Here is a 26377-nt window from a genome sequence, read left to right on the forward strand (position 1 = left end):
TCACCTTTCTCATAAGCGCGCGCACAGCACAGCGTAAATCTTCCGGCCGAATCGCAAAGGAAGATCGACTTCGCTGGCTACCTGGCAATAATTTTCCGCGGAAAGGATTTCACTTACAGGTGAGTTTGAATCTAATATTTATTCACGGTATCGCATCAACATACGTTCGAGTGAAGAAATAGATGCAATTAATATTAATCTATAAAATATTTTATGCTCGTTGCTTCAACATTTCTCATATGTCATTTTCTTTTCTATATACGATGTATAGTTGTAATTATTTTATTTTTAAAATATGATTAATTATTTATTCTCGTGTTTATAATGGATCATAATATGTAATTTAATCCTTATAAATATTAACTAAACGGAGATGTATGATATATGTATGTTGCAAGCAAGTCACGAATATATTTCTTATCTAGTTTGCATTAACATTAATTAACATTAATAGTATTTTTCCCAGTGCTTATCTTGCACTTATAAAGATTACCCTCAGATTTCATTGGAGAGATCTGTGTTTGTATCGTAAATAGATTTTTTTTAAATAAAATCGTTTTATTCGTTGCACGTTACTTTCCTCAAACGTATGTGATGTCAAAGCCGCAAGCAAACCTCGGTTGTAGGAGAAAAGAGTAGCGAGTGTGAGAATCATTGTGCGAGAGTGAGAGTGAGAAATGATGATTGCTCGTTTTGGTCACCGCATCCTCGAAGAAAGTGAGTACGCGTGTGAATATATAGATATATGTATACACACATGCGAGCACGGTACACGCACCACAGGACAACGATGTAGATGCACACTTGTTGCACGCACGTAATATACAGATACCGTAAAGTCTTCTTATTTTTCGAGTATCCGTGGCAACAAGCAGTCAAACACGTCAAGTATCGAGGAATAAATGACAAGTCTTATAGAGTGTTCGCTCTTAGATGATCATTTCTAATAATTTCTCTTCTTGCAAACATTGTTATTACAATTTAAAATTTCTTTGCGTATATTATTAAAAAGAAATAATAAAACAGAGTGGCAAAAAATAGCATAAATTTTAGTATTCTTATCTTTTTACAAAGGCTACGAGATAAATAATATCGTAATTCAAGAACGAGTATAATTTTTCATCCGCGAAATATGAAAAGAAGATGAATCGTATTGCTCATTCATTTCAAAAGTCATCTCGCATTGTGACTTCATGCACGAATATTAATGAAAAAAATAATTATTAGGATATTCATTGCACACGCCTCGTGACATTTATCTTCGCGAATTAAAGATTGCAAAACGTGCATGACAGAACAAGAAGAGTTACGACATCTTTGAGCTCTATCGTACCCCAATAAAAGTATAAACGCAATGATGCAAGGGCGTCGAGAAAATATTGAGAGGTTTTTACTTGTTGCACGGCACATCGTGAGTTATGTCATTATTACTTGTAATGAAGCGATTATTAACTATCTTTCAATCTGCCGCGATTTCTCGCTACATCGCGCTCATAGTGGAATTGTCGACGGATTAAAATTACAACATTTAAAAAGAAAAAAAAATAGTATACACTTTATCCATGTTAAGTAATATGAGTCGCGTATTATATACGAATATAATAGCATGCGAGTAATTGTGCAATATGTAAACTTTCTATTAAAATTCTTGACATCGCGCTTGATTAATTAGAATCGAGAGAAATAATTTTCAAATGCTCGATTGAGAAGAGATTCTGCAATATTGGAATATTATATCCGTCAATTATAATTTGACCAGCTTTATGATAGATGAATAAACGGATAAGATGGTAGATGGTAGATAAATGGATAAGATGAGAGGATAATTTATCCGAGAAGAAAATAATTTCGTTTTTATCGCATCGACAAATCACACAATGACTTATTTCAAAGAGATGACATCCAAAAAGATTTTTAGACTAGATAATTTCTATCGTAACACAGAGATTTTTGTACAGTAATAATTCAAGTGGCGTCAAGATGCGTCATCAATGTTTCTGTTTTGCAATGTTACGAATAAAATGTTTGATACAATTTGTTAAATAAAAATTTTTTAAACGAATTTATAAATATTTTTCTAAATTGAATCACACATCAAAATCATCTCGCAATATTGACTGAGTCGTCTTAGACAATGACATCCTTTCGCTAGTCGCGGCACTTAAGATGCTTTTCTACAACACTACACGAGTAAGGATACATGTGTGAAGAACTTGACAAAAAAAGAGAAAAGATGAAGATGAAAGAAAGAAAGAGAGAATGGACCATGCTTGTACATGCGCAAAGAATATTAAATGTCAATGAACGGGCTTGAAAATGCGCGTGTCTCACCATCCAAGGAATTTAACAGTAAAGTTCACGCTTTCCCGCCGGGGGGCACGTTTTTGCAACTATATAAAAATTCATGAACGATGCCTGCTAAAAGATGATTGTCTCGACGCGGAATAAAACCTTCGGTCAAATTTTTTGTGCCAAGCCGATAAATTTTTTCAAGCCGGTAAAAAAGAAGCGCTCGACGACGTATCGTCGATGAGAATGTGGGTGGCAATTAAAAAAAATCGTCCTCGAGTGGATTTCTTTTCGCGAGCGCGATATAATCGTTTCTTGCGCCGACACGAGAGATCGAAGGGGGTCAATAACGCGTAAATCAGTCCCCCAACGAAATGCGACGCGAGAGAAGAGAGAAACGGGAGAAAATATATAAGATCGATTATAACACGGTCACAGAAAATTCCACTCGCATGTGAATTTTCAGCCGAATACGTTCAGATGAAATCCCATTTTCCCGCCTGTCGCGCATTATACGAGGAGATTACGTATTTGGTGTCGCCGACTGCTGACATTGCACGGTAGAAATCACGGCAAGCTACGGTGATTTTTCACGTCCCGCGACACGGCCGGTTTCAACAGGCACAGCGCGTACCATGTATAAGGTACGCTGATGTATAAGGAAATCGATGTCCTCGTAACCCAGACCTATTGGACGTAACAGTTTTCACTGCGCGAGATACACGGGCGCAAATCGCTGCCTCTACTTAAATCGTTTCGTCATTAGAGTCATTAACGTCCGGCAGCATCGCGAGTGCGGATTGCCCAGCTTGCGATTTCGAATTTAATTGAACGCGCACCACGAACAATCTCGCGTTAACATCATCGTTAAAGTACTTCTATGTAGCAAAGATGCATCGCCATAATTTTCATACGCATTATCCTCTGCCTTATGTAGCCATTTCGTTGGGAAATTACTCCTTTATATATACCGTACTCCTCTTTATAAATACAATTTATCTCCGCGCGTTGAAAAAAAGTCTTCGAACAATGTTTGTGTTTTAAGATAAAATTATATATAATGGCCACAAATATAGAAAGAGCAGTTTACTGTTAGATAATTGTAACAAAATGTAAAACTACCAGTCATTAAGAACGTATCAAGTTTGATATTTAATGGGAAGAATTTCACTTTGTTTTAATGAAGTTTAATTCTGTATCCTCTCGGCGCATTCAGCGACTAACAGCTTGAATTATCATAAATAATAGAATTGTTCCTTATCACAATCGACATTCCGCGAGCTCCTCTCTCAGTTTACACAGTTTTAACGCTGTACTCTCTATTCTGAAGATATTTGAATGCACCTATTAGAGCGACCCGCGTTCGATCCCCGTTATAATTCCCAGTTCGATGACCGAACAAGTCTGTTAGACGCACGCATCAAATTTTAAATCGTATAATAACCTCGAGTAGCCCAGTTCCCCGGCGCGGCATGCTCGTTACGAAATCTCTCCATAATAAACGAGTGCCGTCCCGCCTCGTTATTAAAATGCCGACATCGACGACGAAGCGCGGCCGGCGATGCGGCGAGAAGAAAACCGCAGCATCTCAAGTGCATGCTACACTTGCCTAATCGCGCGACCGCAAACAGCAACTTTACGGCCGGGCCGCCTGCGCAAAGCTACACGAATTTCGCACGATAATTGCACGACGCGGATGACGGGCGACGGCCCCGCCGTCGTTTCTTTCTGAGACTCGAATTATGATATCCTAAATATACGACGCGGAGTCGGTGAGGATTTCGAAAGAATCCGCCTCTCCCCACGCAGGGACCGAGAGTGCGGAGCCGAGAAGAGACGGATGTTAATTAGCGCGTAATTAGTACGAACGCGTTAATTTGATTTGCGACGTGACGTGGCGAGGGGAGAAGGGAAAGAGACTCAACTGGATTGAGAATATCTCGTCGTGATATATCACGTTTGCCGAATTACGGAAATAGAAAACAGAAAGTACGTAAGTTCTTCAGGACATTCCACGCGTTCGAAAGCGATGGGTCGTTAAGCATCGATTGTTCGGCAGTTTAATAATATGGGAATTTCAATTACGCGTGTAGCAATTACGTTGAGTAGAAGCGACGCGGCGAATGTAATTTTCTCGGATGTAACACTTGTCAGGAGGATGATTTTCGTAGGCTTGTAATCGGTCAAACGCGTCACTCTCATCTCGCATGACTTTCCGCACGCGAACTTTGTCACGTTCGAGAGTGTCAAAATTACTACAATGCGCAGAGTGTGTTACGCGATAATCTCTCTTCTTGTTCTCACCCGAATCAACTTTTCAAATCATGACTAGGTTTATCTTACCATCGTGCTCTATGTACACATGTGTTCTTAATTTTTATTTAATTTCATTTAATTTTAATTTAACTTAATTGTAATCTCTCTGATTTGTGCAATCGATCCCCCACTACTGTAGCAACAAGAGAATTCTCTCATGCTTATTTTCGCAATTTAATGCAACCATCGTGAGACTTAGGAAAAATGTTCGCATACACATGTGTCAATTTCTATAAGAATCTTCGATTTAAAAATTTGCAGAACTAATAATTTGAAGGAATTTCAGTGAGAAATTCAGTAGCTATCTATCTGTGACCAATAAAATATAAAAGTAATATTCTGGGAGATCAAAAATCTACGTTAAAATGTTATCAATCTGCGAAACGAATAAACCTACATAAACGGGAGAAGAAAAATATATGTAGACTATAGAAATTTATAGAAGATACATAGATCTCTCGCGATGCGTACGGTATACATCTTCGACGTGAACACGTGTAAAAGCAAGACGCACACGTTTGCTGCCGGTGCCTATACGTTCCTTCAGCTGGCGCGGTACGACTTTCACCTTTCACCTCGTTCGAGCACGATTCTACTGTTGACTTTTCGAACTCTTGCTCCACGGATGCAACGAATGCAGCATCGATACTCGGCTACATCCAAATGCATCGTATACGAGTGCAAGACCACTAGGCAGCGCGTCACGACTCAGCTTCACTGGCAAATTCGTGGCATAAAACTAAGGCGAAGGAAAGCATCCGCGGTGCTCTCCTGCACTTCCTATAGGTACGACATCGAAGTAATCGAAAGTGACCGTACGATTTCGCCTTCGTTGAACGACGAATTAATGATAATGCTCAAGGCATAAGACAAGAAAAAGTTTGTTAAGCCGAAAAAAACCGCGCACGTGTATTGAATATATTTCGCAATCTTGTGCAAACGAGCCAAAATTATCTGTCAAGTGTCATCTGTCAATTATCTATTGATGCTGTGCGAAAGTTAATTGCCGCAATTATCATAATTTCTATTTTAATATGATAATTATTATGATTAATCTATCGCGCGTACGAATTGTAATTTCTTTATCGATTAAATTGACTATTAATTTTTCCATTGTATCTTAATCGATAATTCTAACGATTCTATTTTACTTTCTTTCAATATACTTCAAAGATTCTTTTATTTTTCATTTCTCACATTTTCATCTGCAATAAATATAAATTGTTTTACGCAAGACTAGAGAAATATTAAGCGCGCACAAACAGAAAAAAATCATATTTAAAACTTTACATTTACGATAATTCCGGTCTGTAATATTAATGAAGGTCATCGTCTATGAAAGGCCGCTTTATTTACGCGGGAGAGCAACAACCTTACAATATTCGTATATGCCCAAAAATATGAGAGATTAAGTGCTCGTGAACATACCCATAAATTATCTCAACAAGATGGTCTGGAATTATGAGACGTGTGAGACGAGACAGCGCGATTATGCCGCGCGTAATCCATCCTGACGAAACACGCTGCTAATACAAGCTACCGCACGTGAGAAGAAGCAAACAATAATGAAAACGGCGCCGGCTTCTAACTAAAGAAAGATATTTACTGATCGCGATTCGAGATTAAAACAACGAACGCCATTACTCGCACGCTAAATTTTCCGCTAAAGCTCTGTCGAAATAATTGCGCGCGATTTCTTTTTTTTTCCCCCCTTTTCTATTTCTACGATTAATTTCGCCAGCTACGCTGGGACCTTGGAGATCACTCAGCTGGCTGCAACTTGCCGGCGGGACAATTATCCGTATACAGTCATCGCTTGCCGAAATAATCCCCGACAGACATTAATCCTCGTCAGATGAATTTCATCCGTTTGCGCGTTTCGGGACCTTGGATATCCGCCGGCAATTACAAGCCAATTAGAAAACCGCGAAGATGTTCCTCGGCAATGTTACTTTCGAAATGGAAACAAGTCGGTCTAAGGGGATACGGCTGTTTACGTAGTGTTGGCGCATTCCAGCACGCATGCGGGGACCTTGAAGAAGCGTCTAACGCATGTCTAAATATGTGTGTACACATAAATTTTCATAATCGCACCGTTATTTTTCGTCGTTTTATCCACACCGTCCTAGAACACGGAAACCGAGACCTTGAGGAGAAATCATGGCGCGCATCGCTCTCGCTTCTTTACTCACAATAAGTCATCTCGCCTGCACGGTGACGTCAACTGTCAAAAGCTGCGATCACGGCCATAGATTTCATAATGATCACTTTCTACTTTCGACGAGAAGACCGGTTCACCGTTCATCATCCATGGATATATATCTTAGATATACTATTCTCAGAACCCTGTGTCAATGACATTTGATCTTCGCAACATGAATCAAAGTTTCGCGGATCGATTATTTTTTTATTGACGAAATTTCGCTCGAAACCGAGAGTGCCGACATATCGTGATTGCGGAGAAAATAAAAGATTTCAATTGTATTAATTATATTAAATCTGAAAAAAAATTTACAGGACGAGGATGAGGCTCGTCGCAGTGATCCTTGTCGTCGCTTTCTCGGGTGCAGCGGTGGGCCAGGATTTCGGCGGTCACGCGCTCTTCGTGAGAACCCCGGACGCGGATTCCGGTAAGAAAAATGCGAAAAGACTCTGCGAGTCCGCTCGGCGGAGGAGAGAGGCGGTATACAGTTGTTGCGATGGTAAATAAATACAAACCTGATCACAAACGAATGGTTTGAAATTCATTAGCACGTTCGAGAGTCCAGCGAGCTGCTGCCTCAGCATCGCCGGCAGACGTGATGGCGCAAAATATCCTAGAGTGGATTCAGGGGATCTACCAGCAGGGCAGACGTAAAAGTAGGTTTCCGACTTTCAGCCGTCGACGGAAAACGGCGCGATACGCAGCCATTCCATCGCAAGTCAAACGCGCGAGTAACGAGTATTCCTTTTTTTTTTGTTTCTCCACGACGATCGAATTTAGCAAATCTGACGCTGCGCGCTGATTTATAGACGATTCAGTGCCGCTGATGATCAGAGGGACGTAACTACCACGGACGTAAATTGCGATCTCATACGCAAAAAGCTGCAACTATGTGCAGCCGACGCCGCTGCACCGATTTAGATGTTATACACGCGCAAAATTATTAATTCATAACTCACCGCGCTATTAATCAATCATTTTATTGTGACATCTGGACGTCACGGAAATGACTCATGTTCGCTGCTGGGATTGGCTTTAATGCACGCTTGATCCGACAATAAATTATTTTCACTTACAATGCACTGTCAAGTCAATGCACTCTTAATTAAATAACGAGAGCTCGTATATTTTATTTTCTTTACTTGTATTCTCTCTTAAAAACTGTTTTCGTATTCAAAAAAACTGACGAACGCACAAATATTTATAGAAATTAATAAAACTTATTCAACAAACTGTTGAAACCAATAATATATTCATGAGACTTCAATAATATTATATCAACAACATTGATGTGAAAAGTATTGTAATTACATTTTCGGAGAATTTTTAATTAGAATTATTTTCCAATGTTATTTTATTAGCAAGATCCTTAAAAAAATATTGTAATACTATCCATGTAATTTTGTATTTTATTTAATTTTTTTGTTGTTGTATAACTGATAAAAAATTATATCGTATAAAAATACGTATATTTTTTTCTCTCTAAAAAATTACAGTTTTTCAATCGTAATACTTTTCACACATGTCGTCGTTATGTCGATGAGAAAGCATCAGTGCATTCTCACTCTCGACGAGCCCACGTTTTCTTACAGTTCGCCAGCAATCGGATTCAAACGCGTACTTGCCGCCGTTCAGTACTCAACGACCGCCTGAGAAACCTCGGCCCTTCCAGCCATCGGGTGTGACGAGCTTTCCGGTCCAGAGACCGTCGTCACTCTACACCCCGCCAAACACCGGCGGTTACCCGGGATCCGGACAACCCTTGTACTCTACCCCGAGACCAAGCTTTCCCAGCAGCCAGCAACCTTCGTCAACATATGTGCCGCAAAGTTTCAGCGGCTCCACATCTTACAACCCTCGACCAAGTCAACCCTCGTACTCTAACGCGGGTTCGTCGGCCTTCCCGCCGCTAAATTCGCCAGAATCATCAAGCACCTACCTTTCGCCGCAACCGCCGTCCTTCCCGTCGACCAGTCCGAGAGCACCTCTGCCCGGGTCCACTGGCAATGGATATCCGGGTAACGGCTTCCAACCTTCCGCCGGCAGCACTGCTGGAGGATACTCGCCCGGAGCTGGAACCGCTGAAACATTACAACCGCCAGTTACAGGGGGATACTCGACTCCAGGTGGCTTCTCCACGTCATATGGCTACCCATCGGAACGGCCTATGCCAAGTTTCCCCACCCCGGGTGAAGGCGGATATCCCAGTTCAGGTTATCCCTCTCCAAGCGAGGGATCAACAGGATATGCACCTTCCACCCCCGGAGGACCATTCCCTCCCTTCACTACGCCAGGTGAGACCGTCAGTACTGAACCAGGTCCCGAAGTTGGAACTGCTGGAACAGCCACTCCCGAAGCAACTACTGGAGGTAAGTTCTCCATTTTACTAGAGTTATATGTATAATATAAACATACATATGAAAGAATGTAATTTGATTTTATCGTCAAGGCCCCGATGAAGATCTCAATCATCCCCCGCATATTCATAGTCTCGATGTCGAGTGCAGTAAAACCATGATGACGATCAATATCGAATTCAACCGCGCTTTCGACGGTCTTATTTATTCTAAGGTAAACATCGAACAACCGGAGAATGTCTTTTGTAACGAATCTCATCGATAAAATAATCTATCAACTCTGTCTCGAATTTCAGGGATTCTATATGAACCCGGAATGCAGGTACGTAGAACAGAACTCGGGCCAAACGCAATATTCTTTTACCGTAAATTTAGATTCGTGCGGAACTCAATTCATCAATGACTTCGAAGGTGAAGCCGGTCAAGCTTACTTGGAAAACGTTCTTGTATTACAGGTAATACGGTATCGCCGCACGCGCGAGCCAACTAAATTAATTTGTTTCTCAATTTCTCGATTTAATTTAGAAAGGAAAAAAAAATCTTGTGTGATATAAAAAATATCTATTGCTTCAGAACGAACCGGGTATACAAGAAGTCTGGGACACGGTACGAAGAGTACGATGCCTCTGGGAAGGGAACATTAATAAAGCCCTAACAGTAAATTTCTCAGTGGACATGTTAAACCAGGAAATAGTTACCTTTAGTGGCGATACGGCTACAGCCAAACTGGATATTCAAATCGGTCGAGGACCCTTCGCACCTGGAGCCGACGGACTAGTAAAGATCGGAGAGACGATGACCTTAGTCGTCTCCGTGGAAGGCGATCCTGGCTTCGATCTTCAGGTACTAAAAAAAAATTATAACAAAACAAGAATATAATTAATAAATGCATAAAAAATAATTATGAATTGATAATTACTTTTCGATTCGTTCTATGATTATTAAAATGACAAAATTTCAAGACAATTTCTCCTTCGATCGCAAATAAAAAATATGGATTAAAAATCAACAATTTTTAATTATATAATATTTAATTATATAATTATTTTCAAGGTGCGCGATTGTGTGGCACGAGATGAAGCCTCGACCAACACGCTGCAGCTCACCGACGAAAGAGGCTGCATCTTGAAACCGAAACTGTTCGGTGCTTTCCAGAAGACAAACGATACCGGAAATACAGGAGCTTCTATCATTGCTTATGCCTTCTTCCAAGCTTTTAAATTCCCTGACGTTATGGACCTATTTATCGAGTGCAATGTCGAGCTATGCAAAACGGATTGCGAGGCCTGCCCAGAAACAGATCAGGTAAGACGCACACGAAGGTCAAATAATTATGAAATTATATTATCCATATCTCTCATTTGTTAGCATCAATATATATGTTCAAAAATCTAAAATATTAACGACATATAATTCCAAAAATTTCACATTGTTATTCCACATTATTTGATTTCTTATTTCATGACAAATTAAACTAATCTGGCATTTTTTATGTAGCTCATATTTATATATAAAATAATTTTGTTTTAGCAAATCGAACCAGGTAGACGTCGTCGATCAGTAACATACGGACCTACGAACACTTCGACGAATCCGATTTTGCTATCGGACCCGGTTCGTATCGGACGTCGTTTCAAAGTGATCATGCTAGATGATTTAAGCACAGCCTCCAGCCAGATCTTGGAAAGCATGGAGGAAACGGCGGTCGAAACGATGATAAAGGCGAAAGATGTTTGTATGAGCAACAGTGGCTTTTACACGACTTTTTCTCTTATGTTGAGCACGCTTTTTATCGCGACCATAAGTGCGGCTGTGCTCTACATCAAATTGCAACGAATTCGTAGCACAAAATTCGTGGATTCGTAAGAGGATATTATTTACAACATCTCTAGTTACTATCGTAACAACGTTAGAAAAGGAGTTGCATATAGCAAACGACAAACGCGTGCCAGTAATCAAATAATGCTTAAGCAATAAGTGAACATTATCCTTCATCGCTTCGTAATCATTTTTCCTGCGAGAGAAATGCGAAGGAATTGATAGAGAACGCCGAAGAAAAATGTACACACACCAATACGGAACAATTGTTATTACAATTGTTATTACAATTATTGTTATTAGAATTATTATAAATTGGAACGGCAATTTTTGTTAAATTCGTTGTTTTTCGTATATCTATAAATTAATTTTGATACAACACGCGTTAATTTTTTTGCCGGAACATGATAAATTCATTCTTCTACTCGACAGGGATGCAGCCATATTTTACATATCAATTAATGAATATAATCTAACAAACTACTGCAGTCCTCGGATGGCGGTAGTGCTCATTTCGCGTAATATTGAATACCGATACGATATGGTATTTATAGCATACTACGATATCAGCAATGTAGATCTTAAGAATTTTAAAATAAATTATGATATTTGTAAAAAAGAGCTAGCTCGTTACGATTATTCCCTTTTACACACATGATCACTATCTCTTAATTCCTAAAGATGGAATAAAAATACATGGATAAGGAGTTCTATTTCTAAGGAATATATTAATTGTAATTTTTTCCGATACATATTTTATAAATCTAAATAATGCTATACGATATACCTATAACGAACATGATTCAAGTAAATTTAATTTATCACCAAAGAAATTAATTGAATGTATAAATGCATATCATCAATGAAATATATTCTATTCCCTGTACAATATTTAAAAGTATAAAAGACACTATATTCCTAATATTTATGGATGTTATATCTCTAACGTAATGTTAACTTATTTCATTTTTGACCCAACTTTACAAAAACGTAAAATATATAAGTATTCTCCTCTTATTTTTCTTTCACGAATAATTTTACCAGACATACCTAATTTTTGGAAAACACTTAAGATATATTCAGGATCATTTTCCTTAATAACGACCAAATAAAACAAGCCTATATCTGACAAGATTTTGGGAATTATAGTAAATATCTGTTCCATAACTTGCCTGCCATTTTTGCCACCTGCCCAAGTCTTAAATACGAATCTATTATCTAACACTTCTTCATATTCTGTAACTACATACGGTGGATTAAATAAAATAACATCAAATGTATATCTAACCTGTATACAATCTAACAAATTCATGTGAAGAACATCTATATCAACAGAATTAACCAGACTAGTTCTTTTCGTGGCTCTGCATGCATCAGGATTTATATCAATTGCGATAAAATGAGCATTTTGATATTTTTTCAATGCCATTGCTAGAGCTGTGACGACTACACCAGAACCACTACCTATCTCTAAACAAATCACAGGTTTCATCGCATGCAAAACCTCTAAATCTGCTTCCAAAGCATCTATTAAAAGATACGAATCCTCAGAAGGATCATAAACTGTCTTGAGTTCTTCATCTGATAGATTAACTATTGGAGTTTCCATAATTTATGATAAAAATTGTAAGAAATTTTTTTTTATAAAACTTGCAAAGAGTGTAGTCAATGTTAAGTAATAATTTAAATAAAATAATAATATAAAATTAATTACATTGAAAATTACTGTTGTTTATCGGCTTCCACTTTGACTGACTCCTCCTTATCCGGCTCAGTGCTACTATACGCAGAACTATTATCTAAGAGTGTCTTTCTCTTAGCGGTGCTCTTTTCAACAGCTTGATGTACTTTGTTTAATCGCTCTTGAGTAGTTTGCAAAATGTTGCTAACAATGGTAATTTTGTGCTTAGCGTTGATGAGTTTCTTCACATAAGAATCAGTTTCTAGCGGACATTGTAATGCTTCATTGATTCTCTGAAGTTCCTCCGTTAAAGATTCAATCTGCTGCTTCAGCTCTATTTGGCATATTCTATAACAGAAAAAAGTTGTATGTAAAAATAATAAACTTTTGTTATTTTTATATGTAAATATATATACAAACATAACTATTTTACAACATTCCACTAATTGTACACTCAAATTGAAACTGAATTTTAAAATACTCAGGAAGAAATAAGTAATGATAACATATTGTATATGTGTAAATAAATCGATATTTTTCATTGACACAATTTAATGAGCATGTACTTTACGATTAAATACTACGTTTCGCGAAAGAAATGTGAGAGTAATAAACATATAGAACTGAATTTTGCAAAGAGAAACGCGAAAAATAGAGTAAAATGTATTACTCGTGCATGCGCGCTGCAACGAATCGCAAGGAAAAACTTGTCGCTCATCACTTGCCTCGTAGCGCGAATTCTGTCATCCAACTGATCCACCGTAGGTTTCAAGAGACTCATAAGACCCTCTGTTAACGCATCCCGCGTAGGATTCTCGCAAAAGTCGTCTATCTTGTCGTCGATAGATGTATTGTCACTCGCTGTATCTACGTCCATGTTCAAGGTTATGGCTGTAGCTGAAGCTGAAGTGAAACGGAGTATGGTGGTTGGAGGGGGAAGCGAGGGGAGGGGCAGCGACTCGATTACCGCGTTTGATAATAATAATTAATAATACTGAAGAAGAGCTCCGTCCTCTCCAACTTTGCTAAAAAGAAGAGAGCGAGAATTTAAATTCACAGATTCCTGTTTTACGCATAAAAATATACAATACTATAATTTCGAAAAGGAGAGGAATCGACACGATATGAGATGGTAGGACGTTTGATGTAATAATTGAAATAACGCTCTCGTTTCATCAAATAGAATATCCCAATTAATATAAATATAATACAAATATCACGCGCAAACACGTGCAACGCTGAATAAAGTGATAATTTCATTAATAAATGAAGTAATTTACTCACGAATGAATAACTCAAGCGATTCGTAAATAGCGCCACGTACGTTAGAAGAAACTTCAGAGTTGCGTTCGGAAATCCGTCCGCTTCAGTGCAGAATTTGACCGACCAATCAGAGACCGAGGATCTCTCTGTCCTGATTGGTCAATCGAGCGCTTCGCCCTAGGTGAGTGTATTTCCGAACACGATCTATGCTTGAGTGCTGCCATTTGATGTACTTCACTTCGTTCGAATCAACGTTCGCGCGTTCCTTGCCGATCCGTGAAGGTATGAGCCTGATTAATTAATGTCTTCGTTGTTAATTATTGCATAAATCGGATCGCGTCGCGTGTCTCGATATCGTGATCGCGATCATACACGCGAGATTGACCTCGTCGGCCGCGAATTCTTCGCGATTTCCGTGATTCCTTCGTCGTTGAACTTGTGAAGAAGTACATTGTAATGGCGTATTCTTGAATATCGGCGACTTCAGAGAGCGTCGCGAGGAAATTGCCGTTGTCGTTCGATAAGGCCCTCCGATAAGGGCATTGAAAAAAGCGGCGACGCGAAAACGGAGCATCGGTTTTATTCGCATCGGAAATATGATACCTAAAACCTGGACGTCGTCGCGCGTCGCGAACGAAAAAAGTAACGCGAGTGCGAGTGTTTCGGAGCTTCTTCTGGGAGGAGGAGGAGGCCCGGGGTGGCATCGGGCATCGGCCGAACAACTATATGGTGAACAATTTATTTATTATTTATTTTATTATACTGTTATTTATTTCAAATACATAATATTGTAAAGTTTCAGCAAAATCGGAGAGAGAGAGAGAGAGAGAGAGAGAGAGAGAGAGAGAGAGAGAGAGAGAGAGAGAGAGAGAGAGAGAGAGAGAGAGTGTGAGAGAGAGAGAGTGTGAGAGAGAGAGAGAGAGAGAGAGAGAGAGAGAGAGAGAGAGAGAGAGAGAGAGAGAGAGAGAGAGAGTGAGAGAGAGGACTTACTTCAATATTACTCATAATTCTGTAATTAATTGCGTGTGCGTGTCCCGAATATATAGTGTGTCGTAAAACAATAATATGCTTATTAACGAGATATATTGCATAAGATATATATATATTTTATCTAGTATAAATGGTTAAAGAATTTTATTTTATTTGCTAAAATATAGTTTGAGAAAGTGATGTATGTACTTTGATATAACTTTATAATGACAAAAAATAATCGTATAAATATCTGTTTCAGATGCTGCTGTGTTATTCCTGATACTGCTGCTTTGCTATTGTTGCAGAATGATGTACTGACTATACAACGACCGGTGAATAAAATAATTCAATTTTTTTCTTTTTGCAATAACCTATTATTATATGACTTGTCTGTATAAATTATTATATGAATTTTCATCATATTTTCTTTGTGCCAAAACATAACATTTATTTTAAATTTTGCTTTATTAATGATAAATACAAAATTTTTATACAAATTTTGCAAATAATTTAAAATCTACACATATATAAATATTTTTATGATTTATTTGGAAGACAGTTTGTGTAGTTGATTTTTATATAAATATTAATATAGATTTTATAAAATAATTTTTATAAATATAAATGTTAATATATAGTTTGTTTTATTAAATGTTATTTTTATATAAAATATCATTCATTATTTATCATGAATTTCTATGCATTGACAAGTCATGTAATAACAGATTTCTACAATATTTTATTATTCTGCAATATTATTATTTTGTGCGGAGAAAAATAAAAGGCCAGAAAACGATATCAAAAAACACATTAAAAAAGGAGAAACCAGTTGTTCGATAAGTTTGAATTTTTGCGGGTTTAGCTAAAGAAGATTTTATAGTATCACCAGTGAAATTTGATATTCGATTATTCTTGCTGTTTGAGTGAACATTTCTATAATTAATGGCATTATAATCCGCCAATACATCCAAATCTTCAGAATCCATATCGATGAATTTACGATGTTTTATTGATTTCCTACATATAAATTATTATTGTATATTTATTGGCTTAAATGTAAAAAATCGAAAGTTTTCTACATCTTTTTATGAAATAAATATATTACTTTTTCCATCTTTTCGCGCTTTCCATTTCGGGAGAACTCCAAGATTCAGTTTCGGTACATTGACCAGTATGACAATCACATTTTAACGCCAAGCTTTTTAATAATGTGACGGAACGTGGATCATCGCCAGTAATTATTGGCGATTCGATCGTCGGTGAATCTTCTTCGAGTTCTTCGTCAGCATCCATTTCTGAACTTTTTTCAGGACACCAAAGATTCCTAAGTAAAAAATATTTGTATCTGTTCATTAAAAAAGAGGAATTTTTACCGATAAAAATATAGAATATGTCGACATCTATTCTTTTAAACATTTAATTTGAATTTCGTTAATTGTTTGCAATATATATTTTTAATTTTTTTTATTATCAGCTATTTTAAAGATTTTTAAATATTAATTTTAATTTAAAATTTTTTCTAATATTAATATTGTGTACGTTAATATTGTGTGTATTGATAGAGATTATTTGTTAATATAAATTATATACATATATATTGCATCGATAAAATAAAACATTAGTGAACAGTTATTCCAGTAAATAATCATTTTTAATTGTAATAAAATTTAATTTGTAATAATAAATTATTTGAATACAGATAAAATTTTATATATCCTTACGTTTAAAAATATAACTATATTGTTTTTTATATAAATAAATATAAGAAGATATATAATGTTTCTTAATACGATTATTTACTGGAAAATTTAAAAAATTTTAAAATACAGTCTTTCTCTTTGCCATATTTTCTTATTTTATTATGTATTCGGATACTAACTTTTTCTCTTCACTGCATTCCGTGGGTAATTTTATATTTATAGAACATTTTAATTCATTTATTGGCACTTTTCTATTCTGTTATTTAAAATTAATATATTTAAAAAATATGTGTGTTAATAAGATAAACATTCTATTTAGTAATAGATACATATATATATCAATAAATTATACCGAATAAACATGAGATTCTTCATATACAGACGAACAGAAATTAGGCTTTATGCGCGGAATTTTGCTAGCCTTATTTTGTGAAATATATAATCTTGGATCTTTAACAATTTTATTAGAATTTTCTTTGTTGTATGAATTTCCTTGAGATGCTCTAGTAACTATGTTTATAAAGTTTTTATCATTTTCTGCTATTTCTGGCGGCTTTTGAATGTTTATCGAATGCACCAAACTCTTCTAAATATTAGATAGATTATTGCAAAGTTAGTAGATTTCATTGAAAAAGAAAAATTTATTAAAACAAACTTGATGAAGATTAAACGGTGTTTCGCGATTCGCAATAACAGCGTCAATCTTTTCTTTTCCAAAATTTTGAGTATCTCGAATAATTTCCAAGGAAGGTATTGATTCTGTTTTAATCTCGAGGACATTGCAAATTTGCTGCGGATGAATCTTCTTTTTTGTTTGTATCTTCGATTTAAAAACAATACTTCTCTTTTTAATAGTTGTATTCATTTTTCCGCGAGTATAAAGATTTCTCTGTTTGGTCGGTGCCAATAATCCGTCGCTAGAGTCCGACCAACTCGGGTTCTGCGAATTATTAACAATTTTCGAGGAGATATCGGGCTGACTAGCTGCCTCATAATCGTAAGATATGACCGCGGGTTTTGGATCCGACTTATTTTTCGTAGCAACTATCGAGTCAATCGGTTCTTTGTTAATTGCATTTTCGCGTGTATTACGACACGACAATGGATTCATCGTATCTCCAGCATGACTGACGCTATAGCTAAAATCATTTATTCTTTTTGATGATAATTTTTATTTTTATTATATATAATTTTTATTTTATTATACATCACTTTTATATATATATAATTTAATAAAAATTAAAATACAACACACAATAAAGCTATTAAAAATTTAAACTTTTACTATAATATCAAAACTATTAAAAATTTTGAAATTATTATATATACATATATACACAGAGAGAATTTTCTCTTAGAATTTTCTTCGTTGTCTGAATTTCCTGTTCCTTGAGATGCATTAGTAACTATGTTTACAAAGTTTCTATCACCTAAAAATTATGATAATCGTGGGACAATATGGTATGGAAAGAATTGAGAATTTCTCTGATTAATATTTATCACAATAAAAAATTATATTTATCACAATAAAATATAAAATATGTTTGATTAATTTTACTATACAGTTAGTAAAATTAATCAAACATTTTATATTTTATTGTGATAGATATTATTATTTTTTATGGTGATAAATATTAATCAGAGAAATTCTCACCATGATTTTCAGAATAAATTCTAAGAAAAAATTCTCTACGTGTAGATATCATGAAGATATTGTAAGAGCATTAATGCGATAATAAAGAAAATACAATGCAAATATAATGCATTGATCTATTTACATTTCTATTTTTAATAAAAAAATGAGGATTCTTTTTTACATTTACTAATTCTTACTTGGAAGTGATAGATTTGCAATTACTATTAGACTGCACTTGACTTTTAGATAACTTGCGTATTTTAAGTTTAGCCAGGAATTTTAATATTGCTTCAGATCGCTTTCGCTTGATTTTGTAGGAATAATCGCGACACGCGACATTTACGCATTCCGCCTCTTTGTCCTGTTTTTTCTCATTTGCTTTATACGTTTGCAAGAGCGGCGACACTAAATGATTCAATTTATATCGAAGTTGCGGTTGAAAACGAAGCTGCGATTTTCGTGAACTCGCCAGTATCTTACGCGAATACGCTCACATTTTTCTTAGATACTCTCACAAATTCCATCTCCTGATTAACTGTTTTTTTCTGATGTGTCATCGAGCACAACAAAACTACTAATCGCACGTTTCAATACCAACTCGATTATCGAACGACTTCTTTATTCATATAATTTCTGATTACCTTGACAGATGGTTTTTTGATTGATGATGATTAATATGAAGTATGCAAAATGTGTACTAAATATTTAACCAGTATCATAATTTTATATACACTAGAACAACACAAGCGCGCGCTACGCTTCTTCGATTTTATATCAAAAAGAATGAGCAAATTAACTCTTTTTTAATCAGCTGATATCTGCCAAAAATTATTAATAAAGCATTAATTTGCTAATTAAATTTTAAAATAATAATGTGTTATAAAAATTAACATAATATATTTTAGATAATATATGTTATAATTCCTTAAACTCGATTATTATTTTTGACAAGTTATCAGCCGATTTCTGTCAAAAAATATTAATCGCAGATAAGGCATTATAACATATTATTTAAAACATATTACTATTTTAATTTTTATAATATATTATTTTAAAATTTAATTAGCGAATTGACGCTTTATGTTATAATCTTTTTTTACATACATCAGCTGACTAAAGCGTTAATTTACTAATTAAATTTTAAAATAATATTATGTTATAAAAATTAAAATTATATGTTTTTAATAAAATGTCATAGTACTTTAAACTCGATTAATATTTTTTGACAGTTATCAGCTGATTTCTTTCAAAAAATATTATTTGAGTTTAAAGTATTATAACATATTATTTATAACATTATTATTTTAATTTATATATTATATTTTTATTTTAAAATTTAATTAGTAAATTAAAGCTTTAATCAGCTGATTTCTCTCTCTGTCAAAAAATATTAATCAAGTTTAAACAAACTTTATATAAAAATATTATTCTTTTTTATACAAAATCTAGGAATAGCCTTCGCGTAGCGCGTACTTGTGTTGTTCTAGTAGAATAAGAAAAATAACTTTTATTTATATTAGAATATCAGTATTTTTCTACTCTATTAATATATACGTCACATGATTATCACGACACATATAACAATGTCGTGAAAAGCAAGAACTGTTCGACAAATTAAAATATTGTTAACTGATACATAACTGGAATATTTAATTGCGTGATACAAAAATTAAATGAATTTAACTGGAAACTAAATGGAAATTTTTGATATACATATATATATAGAAAATTAACAAAAAATTAAATCGATTAAGAAAAGCGCAAACTATTCAGTCAGTAAAGCCACATATTTCGCATTATGCAGCAATAATATACTTGGGCGTTTTATATCTGGCGTAGCCGCAAATACTTTATATAGAATGTTCTTTATTTATTTTATAATCGATTATTGTTGAATCGATCTCCATGCAATTACTTTTGCAATTAATGATTAGTGATAATTTATTTTTATCAAAACGTCGAAATAACTGGAAGATTTGCGTGCCATTTTTGTTACGAACGATAATATGTGATATTTACAATTGTGTTTAGCAAAAAAAAAACAGATAAAAAAATAGATCGACAAAAGAATAGATCAATGAAGTTTATATACGTCGACAGTCAAAACTCGAACTTTTTATTAACGCCAAGTAGTCAATCGCGTTTACACATGCTAAATATACATATGACGTAACGACAGATATTAGAACTAATTATGGCCGAGTTTCTTGAATATCAAGATCGATTGTTTTGTTAAAAAAACCGATAATAACGACGTTAAAAATTACTAAAATTAGTACATTGTTCACTTATCATATTAATCGTATTCTTTCTATCTGTCGTATTCTTTCAAGAATATCCAGCTTTATTTTGCATACTATAGTATAGTCTGGCAAACCACATACGTATATCATTTACATTTTTGTTTATCAAATTAATTTACAGCAGCCGCTAACGCATCGAGCATTAACAGCTTCCTGCCAGGTTCGATCGATTTTAATCCTTTCATTGCTTGAAAATATTTTAAGCTCGTGTAATATTGCAATATTAAAATATTGCATATATGTATATGTATATAAAATATAAATAATATAATAATATAATGATATATAAATATTATATATACATATATTAAATATAAATAATTTATTATAAATTTTTTAAATGTGTTAAAATCTCTAGAATATTTTATATGCATTATACATTACACGATTATTTAATTCAGTGCGGACATAATTATTTTAAACTTAACAATCGATAAACAAATAATATATAACAAAATAAAGTTTTGATTAAATAAATTACTCACTTTATAATTGTTTCGCTGTTGCTCGATGCTTTCTAGATCGTCTCGTCCTCTCAAGTTATTGCATTTACGTTATACTCACTCGCGTTACAAGTTTACTAAAACTGCACACGCATTAATTAGAAGAATATGACAATCACGCGACACTTTGCATGATACTTTCGATATGAACGGCGCACACGACACGCACTTTATTATATATTGCAATGAAAATAATACGACGAAAACTATACCGCACGAAGTTATGATTTGCCCGGAATTCACAATTCATGTTTCACAACGGCGATGCTGCATCTGTTATTAACAAAAAGTATACATTTTTAATTTTACTAGAATCTTGTATAATGTTAGCATAAATAAAAATATACGAGTTAAAATTTATAAATAAATATCTGCAGAATATAATATTCGAAAATATATCGTCAATTTGCCATCTACTCGTACAAGATTTCGATCGATTAAATTACATAAAATATATACATGTTTTAATAAATCACACGCTGATATACAAATTTGCACATCGAATTGAAGCATCAATTTTTTACTACGCGATTGATAGATGTATAGATAAAATAAGTTATTAATTACAACTGCTAATACTTGGTAAAAAATATGAATCGAGTTTAAGAAATTATAACATATTATTTACATTATTATTTTAATTTTTACAACATATTTTTATTTTAAAATTCAATTGCCAAATTAACGTTTTAGGGTGCATTCCTTTTCTCGCATGATGCGAAGTGACAGAAAATCTATAGTTCACGTCACGCATATTATAGATTTTCTGTCACTTCATGCGCATCATGCGAGAAACGGAATGCACCCTTAATCAGCTGATTTCTGTCAAAAAGAGAAAGAAAATTTGATAATTAAATTTTGAAATAATAATATGTAAAAAATAAAATAGTAATAGGTTGTAAATTATATGTTATAATACCTTATCTGCGATTAATATTTTTTGACAGAAATCAGCTGATAACTGTCAAAAATATTAATCGAGTTAATCGAATTTAAAGTATTATAACATATTATTTATAACATTATTATTTATTGATCTGACACGAATAAAATCACGTAAATTCGCGCGATAGAAATATAAGAAAGCATTTTAATATATAATATTTGCATATAACAAGAATTACTATAATAAATATAAAATTTTTTAAAAATTTGCAGAATTATATGAAGTAATGAATTATTCATTTAATATTTGCATTTGTACTTTGTTTCAGAAAATCCTAAGAGAAACATTCCGTCCTGCCGATTTCGCCGATTATGGACACACGCAATCTCTTTTCGCAGCGCGAAGTAGGTAAGTGAGAACATGTATCAGACACGTATTTTTCGATTTCGTGACCAACGGTCACCAATTCGGTATAACTGTTAAACATTAATAAGCATCATGCACGCGCGACAAAATCAGGCAATATTTACACGATCGACGCATATCAGTGCGCATGATGTTAATTATTGCTGGAGTAAATGCTTCTCATTTGCCTTTGATTTCGCACTTTTGCCATGGCATCAGAAAAATTCGTAACGTTGAAATAAGTTTTAATATACAGAAACGTGTTGTATGTTTCGCATAGTCTGATGTCTCGAATATCTTTTAATATTGCAGATGTCAAGTCGCGAGTGCAATCTGACAATGAGATAAGTGTAGCAGGTAACTTCGAACGTCGCGTGTGACGAGTCGGGAGTGTCGAATCTCGAATCTAGCGACGAACGAACGTCTCGATCAACCCATTGGATTACGCGGTCGGGCACCCGCGATTATTTAAAATCGGCGTTCGTCGCTTCGCGAGTTCGAGTGTTTGTCGGAGACGTTTCTCCAAACACGTATTTCGCGCAGTTTATGATAAGCGTCGCAGGTACCTGTCGCGTGTGACGAGTCGGAAGTGTCGAATCTAACGACGAACGAACGTCTCGATCTGCCCATTGGATTACGCGGTCGGGCACCCGCGATTACGTTTCTTTCTCATTAAAATTTCAAATTGCAACTTTACAGATGTTACGATCAATATAGTTAAAACTTGTTGGCAATTTTGGCAGTGATCCCGAAATTATTCAATATGCCGATCTCGAACTTGCTTTTGAGTGTCTGTAAAGTTGACATGACGTCCTACGAATTTAAAAAAAAGGTACTAAAAGTTTTAATAGCATTTTTCATAGTTTTACAGTTTCTGATAAAAATTAAAAAAAGTTTTGCATTCTTTGTATTAAAAATTCAAAATTGAAAAAATATACTGACTTCGCGAAACTATATACCGACACCCTCCCCTATAAAACTAAAACACGTTGAATATTATCATTTTTGACAAGAGATCTTAATAATTCTATTCATGTTCAGTATATATGTGCAATTTCGGATCAATATTCCACCAATTAATAATTTTTGATTAATTTTTTAATTAATTTTTAATATCAACGCCCAGCAGTGAAAATGTGCCGTGCTGATGATTTTCTAATGATAGTTTTCAAGAGTTTTATAAGAGCTCTATGCATTATAGAATTAATTTTAAAAAGAGATCCGGCCATTAAACTATTTTTTAAACAATTTTCGACAATTACGTTCAGCACAATACTTAATGAAAATGGGTCGTGCTGATGATTTTCAGCAGTTCTAACTATTGTTTTTGACAGTTCTATAAGAGTTCTATGCTTAAGAAGTGTCCTGATTAAGAAATATATTTTATTAGTTTATAGTAAAATTGTGTTCTGCATGTTTGATTATGTTTGTAGTGTTTGATGAAAGACAGGAAGCACGTAAACAATTCAAAGCACGTGCAAGTCCTGTCTAAAAAGTATATTGTATTATTTTATTTTATTAGTAGTAGTATTGTTTTCTGTAGCTCATAATATTCTTGACGTTTCACGAAAGGCAGACTGAAAACATGTAGAAAAATTGAAGCTGTCCTTATTAAGAAATATATATTTTATTAGTTTTTAGTAAAATTGTGTTTTATAGTAAAATTGTGTTCTGCATGTTTGATTATTTTTGTAGTGTTTGATGAAAGACAGGAAGCACGTAAACAATTCAAAGCACGTGCAAGTCCTGTCTAAAAAGTATATTGTATTATTTTATTTTATTAGTAGTAGTATTGTTTTCTGTAGCTCATAATATTCTTGACGTTTCACGAAAGACAGACTGAAAACATGTAGAAAAATTGAAGCTGTCCTTATTAAGAAATATATAGTTTATTAGTTTTTAGTAAAATTGTGTTTTATAGTAAAATTGTGTTCTGCATGTTTGATTATTTTTGATGAAAGACAGGAAGCACGTAAACAATTCAAAGCACGTGCAAGTCCTGTCTAAAAAGTATATTGTATTATTTTATTTTATTAGTAGTAGTATTGTTTTCTGTAGCTCATAATATTCTTGACGTTTCACGAAAGACAGACTGAAAACATGTAGAAAAATTGAAGCTGTCCTTATTAAGAAATATATATTTTATTAGTTTTTAGTAAAATTGTGTTTTATAGTAAAATTGTGTTCTGCATGTTTGATTATTTTTGATGAAAGACAGGAAGCACGTAAACAATTCAAAGCACGTGCAAGTCCTGTCTAAAAAGTATATTGTATTATTTTATTTTATTAGTAGTAGTATTGTTTTCTGTAGCTCATAATATTCTTGACGTTTCACGAAAGACAGACTGAAAACATGTAGAAAAATTGAAGCTGTCCTTATTAAGAAATATATATTTTATTAGTTTTTAGTAAAATTGTGTTTTATAGTAAAATTGTGTTCTGCATGTTTGATTATTTTTGATGAAAGACAGGAAGCACGTAAACAATTCAAAGCACGTGCAAGTCCTGTCTAAAAAGTATATTGTATTATTTTATTTTATTAGTAGTAGTATTGTTTTCTGTAGCTCATAATATTCTTGACGTTTCACGAAAGACAGACTGAAAACATGTAGAAAAATTGAAGCTGTCCTTATTAAGAAATATATATTTTATTAGTTTTTAGTAAAATTGTGTTTTATAGTAAAATTGTGTTCTGCATGTTTGATTATTTTTGATGAAAGACAGGAAGCACGTAAACAATTCAAAGCACGTGCAAGTCCTGTCTAAAAAGTATATTGTATTATTTTATTTTATTAGTAGTAGTATTGTTTTCTGTAGCTCATAATATTCTTGACGTTTCACGAAAGACAGATTGAAAACATGTAGAAAAATTGAAGCTGTCCTTATTAAGAAATATATATTTTATTAGTTTTTAGTAAAATTGTGTTCTGCATGTATGATTATTTTTGTAGTGTGATGAAAGACAAGAAGTACGTAGATAAAATAGAGCACGTCCTGACTAAAAAAGGATTAAGAACTCTTATAAAACTATCGAAAATAATGATTAGAATTGCCGAAAATCATCAGCACGACACATTTTCACTAAATGTCGTGCTGGACATAATAGTCAAAAATTGTTTTAAAAAAATAATAACCGGAACTCTTTTCAGATTTAATTCTAATGCATATAAAACTTTTATAAAACTTTTTGAAAACTATCATTATAACTACGGAAAATTATCAGCACGACATTTAATGAAAAATACGAAATTCTTAGAAAATGACGAAGAATAAAATTACTTCTATATACGGATCAACGATTATTCTGACCGCCGCATTCCTTCTGATCACGCGCTCGCACCTTTTATCTTCATTTTTCTCAGTTTATGATAAGCGTCGCAGATCGCAAGTACCTGTCGCGTGTGACGAGCCGGAAGTGTCGAATCTAGCGACGAACGAACGTCTCGATCTACCCATTGGATTTCGCGGTCGGGCACCCGCGATTATTTAAAATCGGCGTTCGTCGCTTCGCGAGTTCGAGTGTTTGTCGTGAGACGTTTCTCCAAACATGTATTTCGCGTAATTTGTGATAAGCGTCGCAGGTACCTGTCGCGTGTGATATGCCGGAAGTGTCGAATCTAGCGACGAACGAACGTCTCGATCTACCCATTGGATTTCGCGGTCGGGCACCCGCGATTATTTAAAATCGGCGTTCGTCGCTTCGCGAGTTCGAGTGTTTGTCGTGAGACGTTTCTCCAAACACGTATTTCGCGTAATTTGTGATAAGCGTCGCAGGTACCTGTCGCGTGTGATATGCCGGAAGTGTCGAATCTAGCGACGAACGAACGTCTCGATCTACCCATTGGATTTCGCGGTCGGGCACCCGCGATTATTTAAAATCGGCGTTCGTCGCTTCGCGAGTTCGAGTGTTTGTCGTGAGACGTTTCTCCAAACACGTATTTCGCGCAGTTTGTGATAAGTGTTGCGGATATCTTCCGGGAACATCGCGGGATGAATGGCGAGACGGCGATGCATCGACTGGTGAGTCTATTAATTATTTATTTTA

General features: G+C 34.6%; 5 protein-coding genes and 1 long non-coding RNA gene across 9 annotated transcripts in view; 3 read left to right on the top strand and 3 right to left on the bottom strand.

Moving 5' to 3' along the window:
• Positions 1-8882, bottom strand: part of LOC145934038 (uncharacterized) — a 96658-nt gene extending 87776 nt beyond the window's left edge. For both annotated transcript variants that reach the window (XM_083034234.1, XM_083034235.1), the window contains exon 1: positions 8748-8882. The gene's annotated coding sequence lies outside the window, so the exon portion shown is untranslated. The remainder of the gene's footprint in view (positions 1-8747) is intronic.
• LOC145934033 (uncharacterized) lies at positions 10-11589 on the top strand. Its single transcript, XM_083034223.1, has 9 exons — positions 10-119; positions 7123-7235; positions 7357-7464; positions 8401-9177; positions 9258-9379; positions 9462-9620; positions 9739-10008; positions 10219-10470; positions 10696-11589. Exons 2-9 carry the CDS (start codon positions 7130-7132, stop codon positions 11029-11031), a joined length of 2130 nt encoding a protein of 709 aa, XP_082890349.1. The 5' UTR covers positions 10-119; positions 7123-7129; the 3' UTR covers positions 11032-11589.
• Snapin (SNAP associated protein) lies at positions 9880-13586 on the bottom strand. Of its 2 annotated transcripts, XM_083034232.1 has the most exons (3): positions 13390-13586; positions 12698-13012; positions 9880-10011 (listed from the first exon to the last, which is right to left on the bottom strand). In XM_083034232.1, the coding sequence occupies exons 1-2, from the start codon at positions 13539-13541 to the stop codon at positions 12706-12708; spliced, it is 459 nt and encodes a 152-aa protein (XP_082890358.1). In that variant the 5' UTR covers positions 13542-13586; the 3' UTR covers positions 9880-10011; positions 12698-12705. The 2 variants fall into 2 exon arrangements, with proteins under 2 accessions (XP_082890358.1, XP_082890359.1); XM_083034233.1 differs by lacking the exon at positions 9880-10011 and having other exon boundaries at positions 12566-13012.
• Positions 11720-12592, bottom strand: Hemk2 (HemK methyltransferase 2). The gene has a single exon (XM_083034228.1). It carries the CDS (start codon positions 12590-12592, stop codon positions 11942-11944), a length of 651 nt encoding a protein of 216 aa, XP_082890354.1. The 3' UTR covers positions 11720-11941.
• Positions 13587-14186: 600 nt separating the features above from the next.
• LOC145934540 (uncharacterized) lies at positions 14187-22892 on the top strand. Of its 2 annotated transcripts, none has more exons than XR_014425055.1 (3): positions 14187-14656; positions 15159-15231; positions 22256-22335. It is a non-coding gene; the product is annotated as an uncharacterized LOC145934540 (long non-coding RNA). The 2 variants fall into 2 exon arrangements; XR_014425054.1 differs by lacking the exon at positions 14187-14656 and adding an exon at positions 22645-22892 and having other exon boundaries at positions 14967-15231.
• Positions 22893-25610: 2718 nt separating this feature from the next.
• The window catches only part of LOC145934537 (uncharacterized), a 211333-nt gene continuing 210566 nt past the window's right edge, over positions 25611-26377 (top strand). Inside the window, exon 1 of the mRNA XM_083035044.1 lies at positions 25611-26352. Coding sequence (XP_082891170.1) covers positions 26327-26352 — 26 coding nt within the window. The 5' untranslated portion in view covers positions 25611-26326. The remainder of the gene's footprint in view (positions 26353-26377) is intronic.

Source organism: Prenolepis imparis, unplaced genomic scaffold, assembly GCF_030444845.1.
Source record: "Prenolepis imparis isolate NDT839.2.m4 unplaced genomic scaffold, iyPreImpa1.0 SCAF_3, whole genome shotgun sequence".
In the NCBI taxonomy this organism is placed as follows: Eukaryota; Metazoa; Arthropoda; class Insecta; order Hymenoptera; family Formicidae; genus Prenolepis; species Prenolepis imparis.

What these genes read in the sequence shown, in the direction of transcription:
- LOC145934033 (XM_083034223.1), top strand. Translation starts at nt 7,130, where the DNA reads ATGAGGCTCGTCGCAGTGATCCTTGTCGTCGCTTTCTCGGGTGCAGCG. An exon ending in TCCCGAAGCAACTACTGGAG is followed by an intron (nt 9,178 to 9,257) that starts GTAAGTTCTCCA and finishes TTTATCGTCAAG; the next exon opens with GCCCCGATGAAGATCTCAAT. An exon ending in ATCCTGGCTTCGATCTTCAG is followed by an intron (nt 10,009 to 10,218) that starts GTACTAAAAAAA and finishes ATTATTTTCAAG; the next exon opens with GTGCGCGATTGTGTGGCACG.
- Hemk2 (XM_083034228.1), bottom strand. Translation starts at nt 12,592, where the DNA reads ATGGAAACTCCAATAGTTAATCTATCAGATGAAGAACTCAAGACAGTT.
- Snapin (XM_083034232.1), bottom strand. Translation starts at nt 13,541, where the DNA reads ATGGACGTAGATACAGCGAGTGACAATACATCTATCGACGACAAGATA. An exon ending in GACAGAATTCGCGCTACGAG is followed by an intron (nt 13,013 to 13,389) that starts GCAAGTGATGAG and finishes TTTCTGTTATAG; the next exon opens with AATATGCCAAATAGAGCTGA.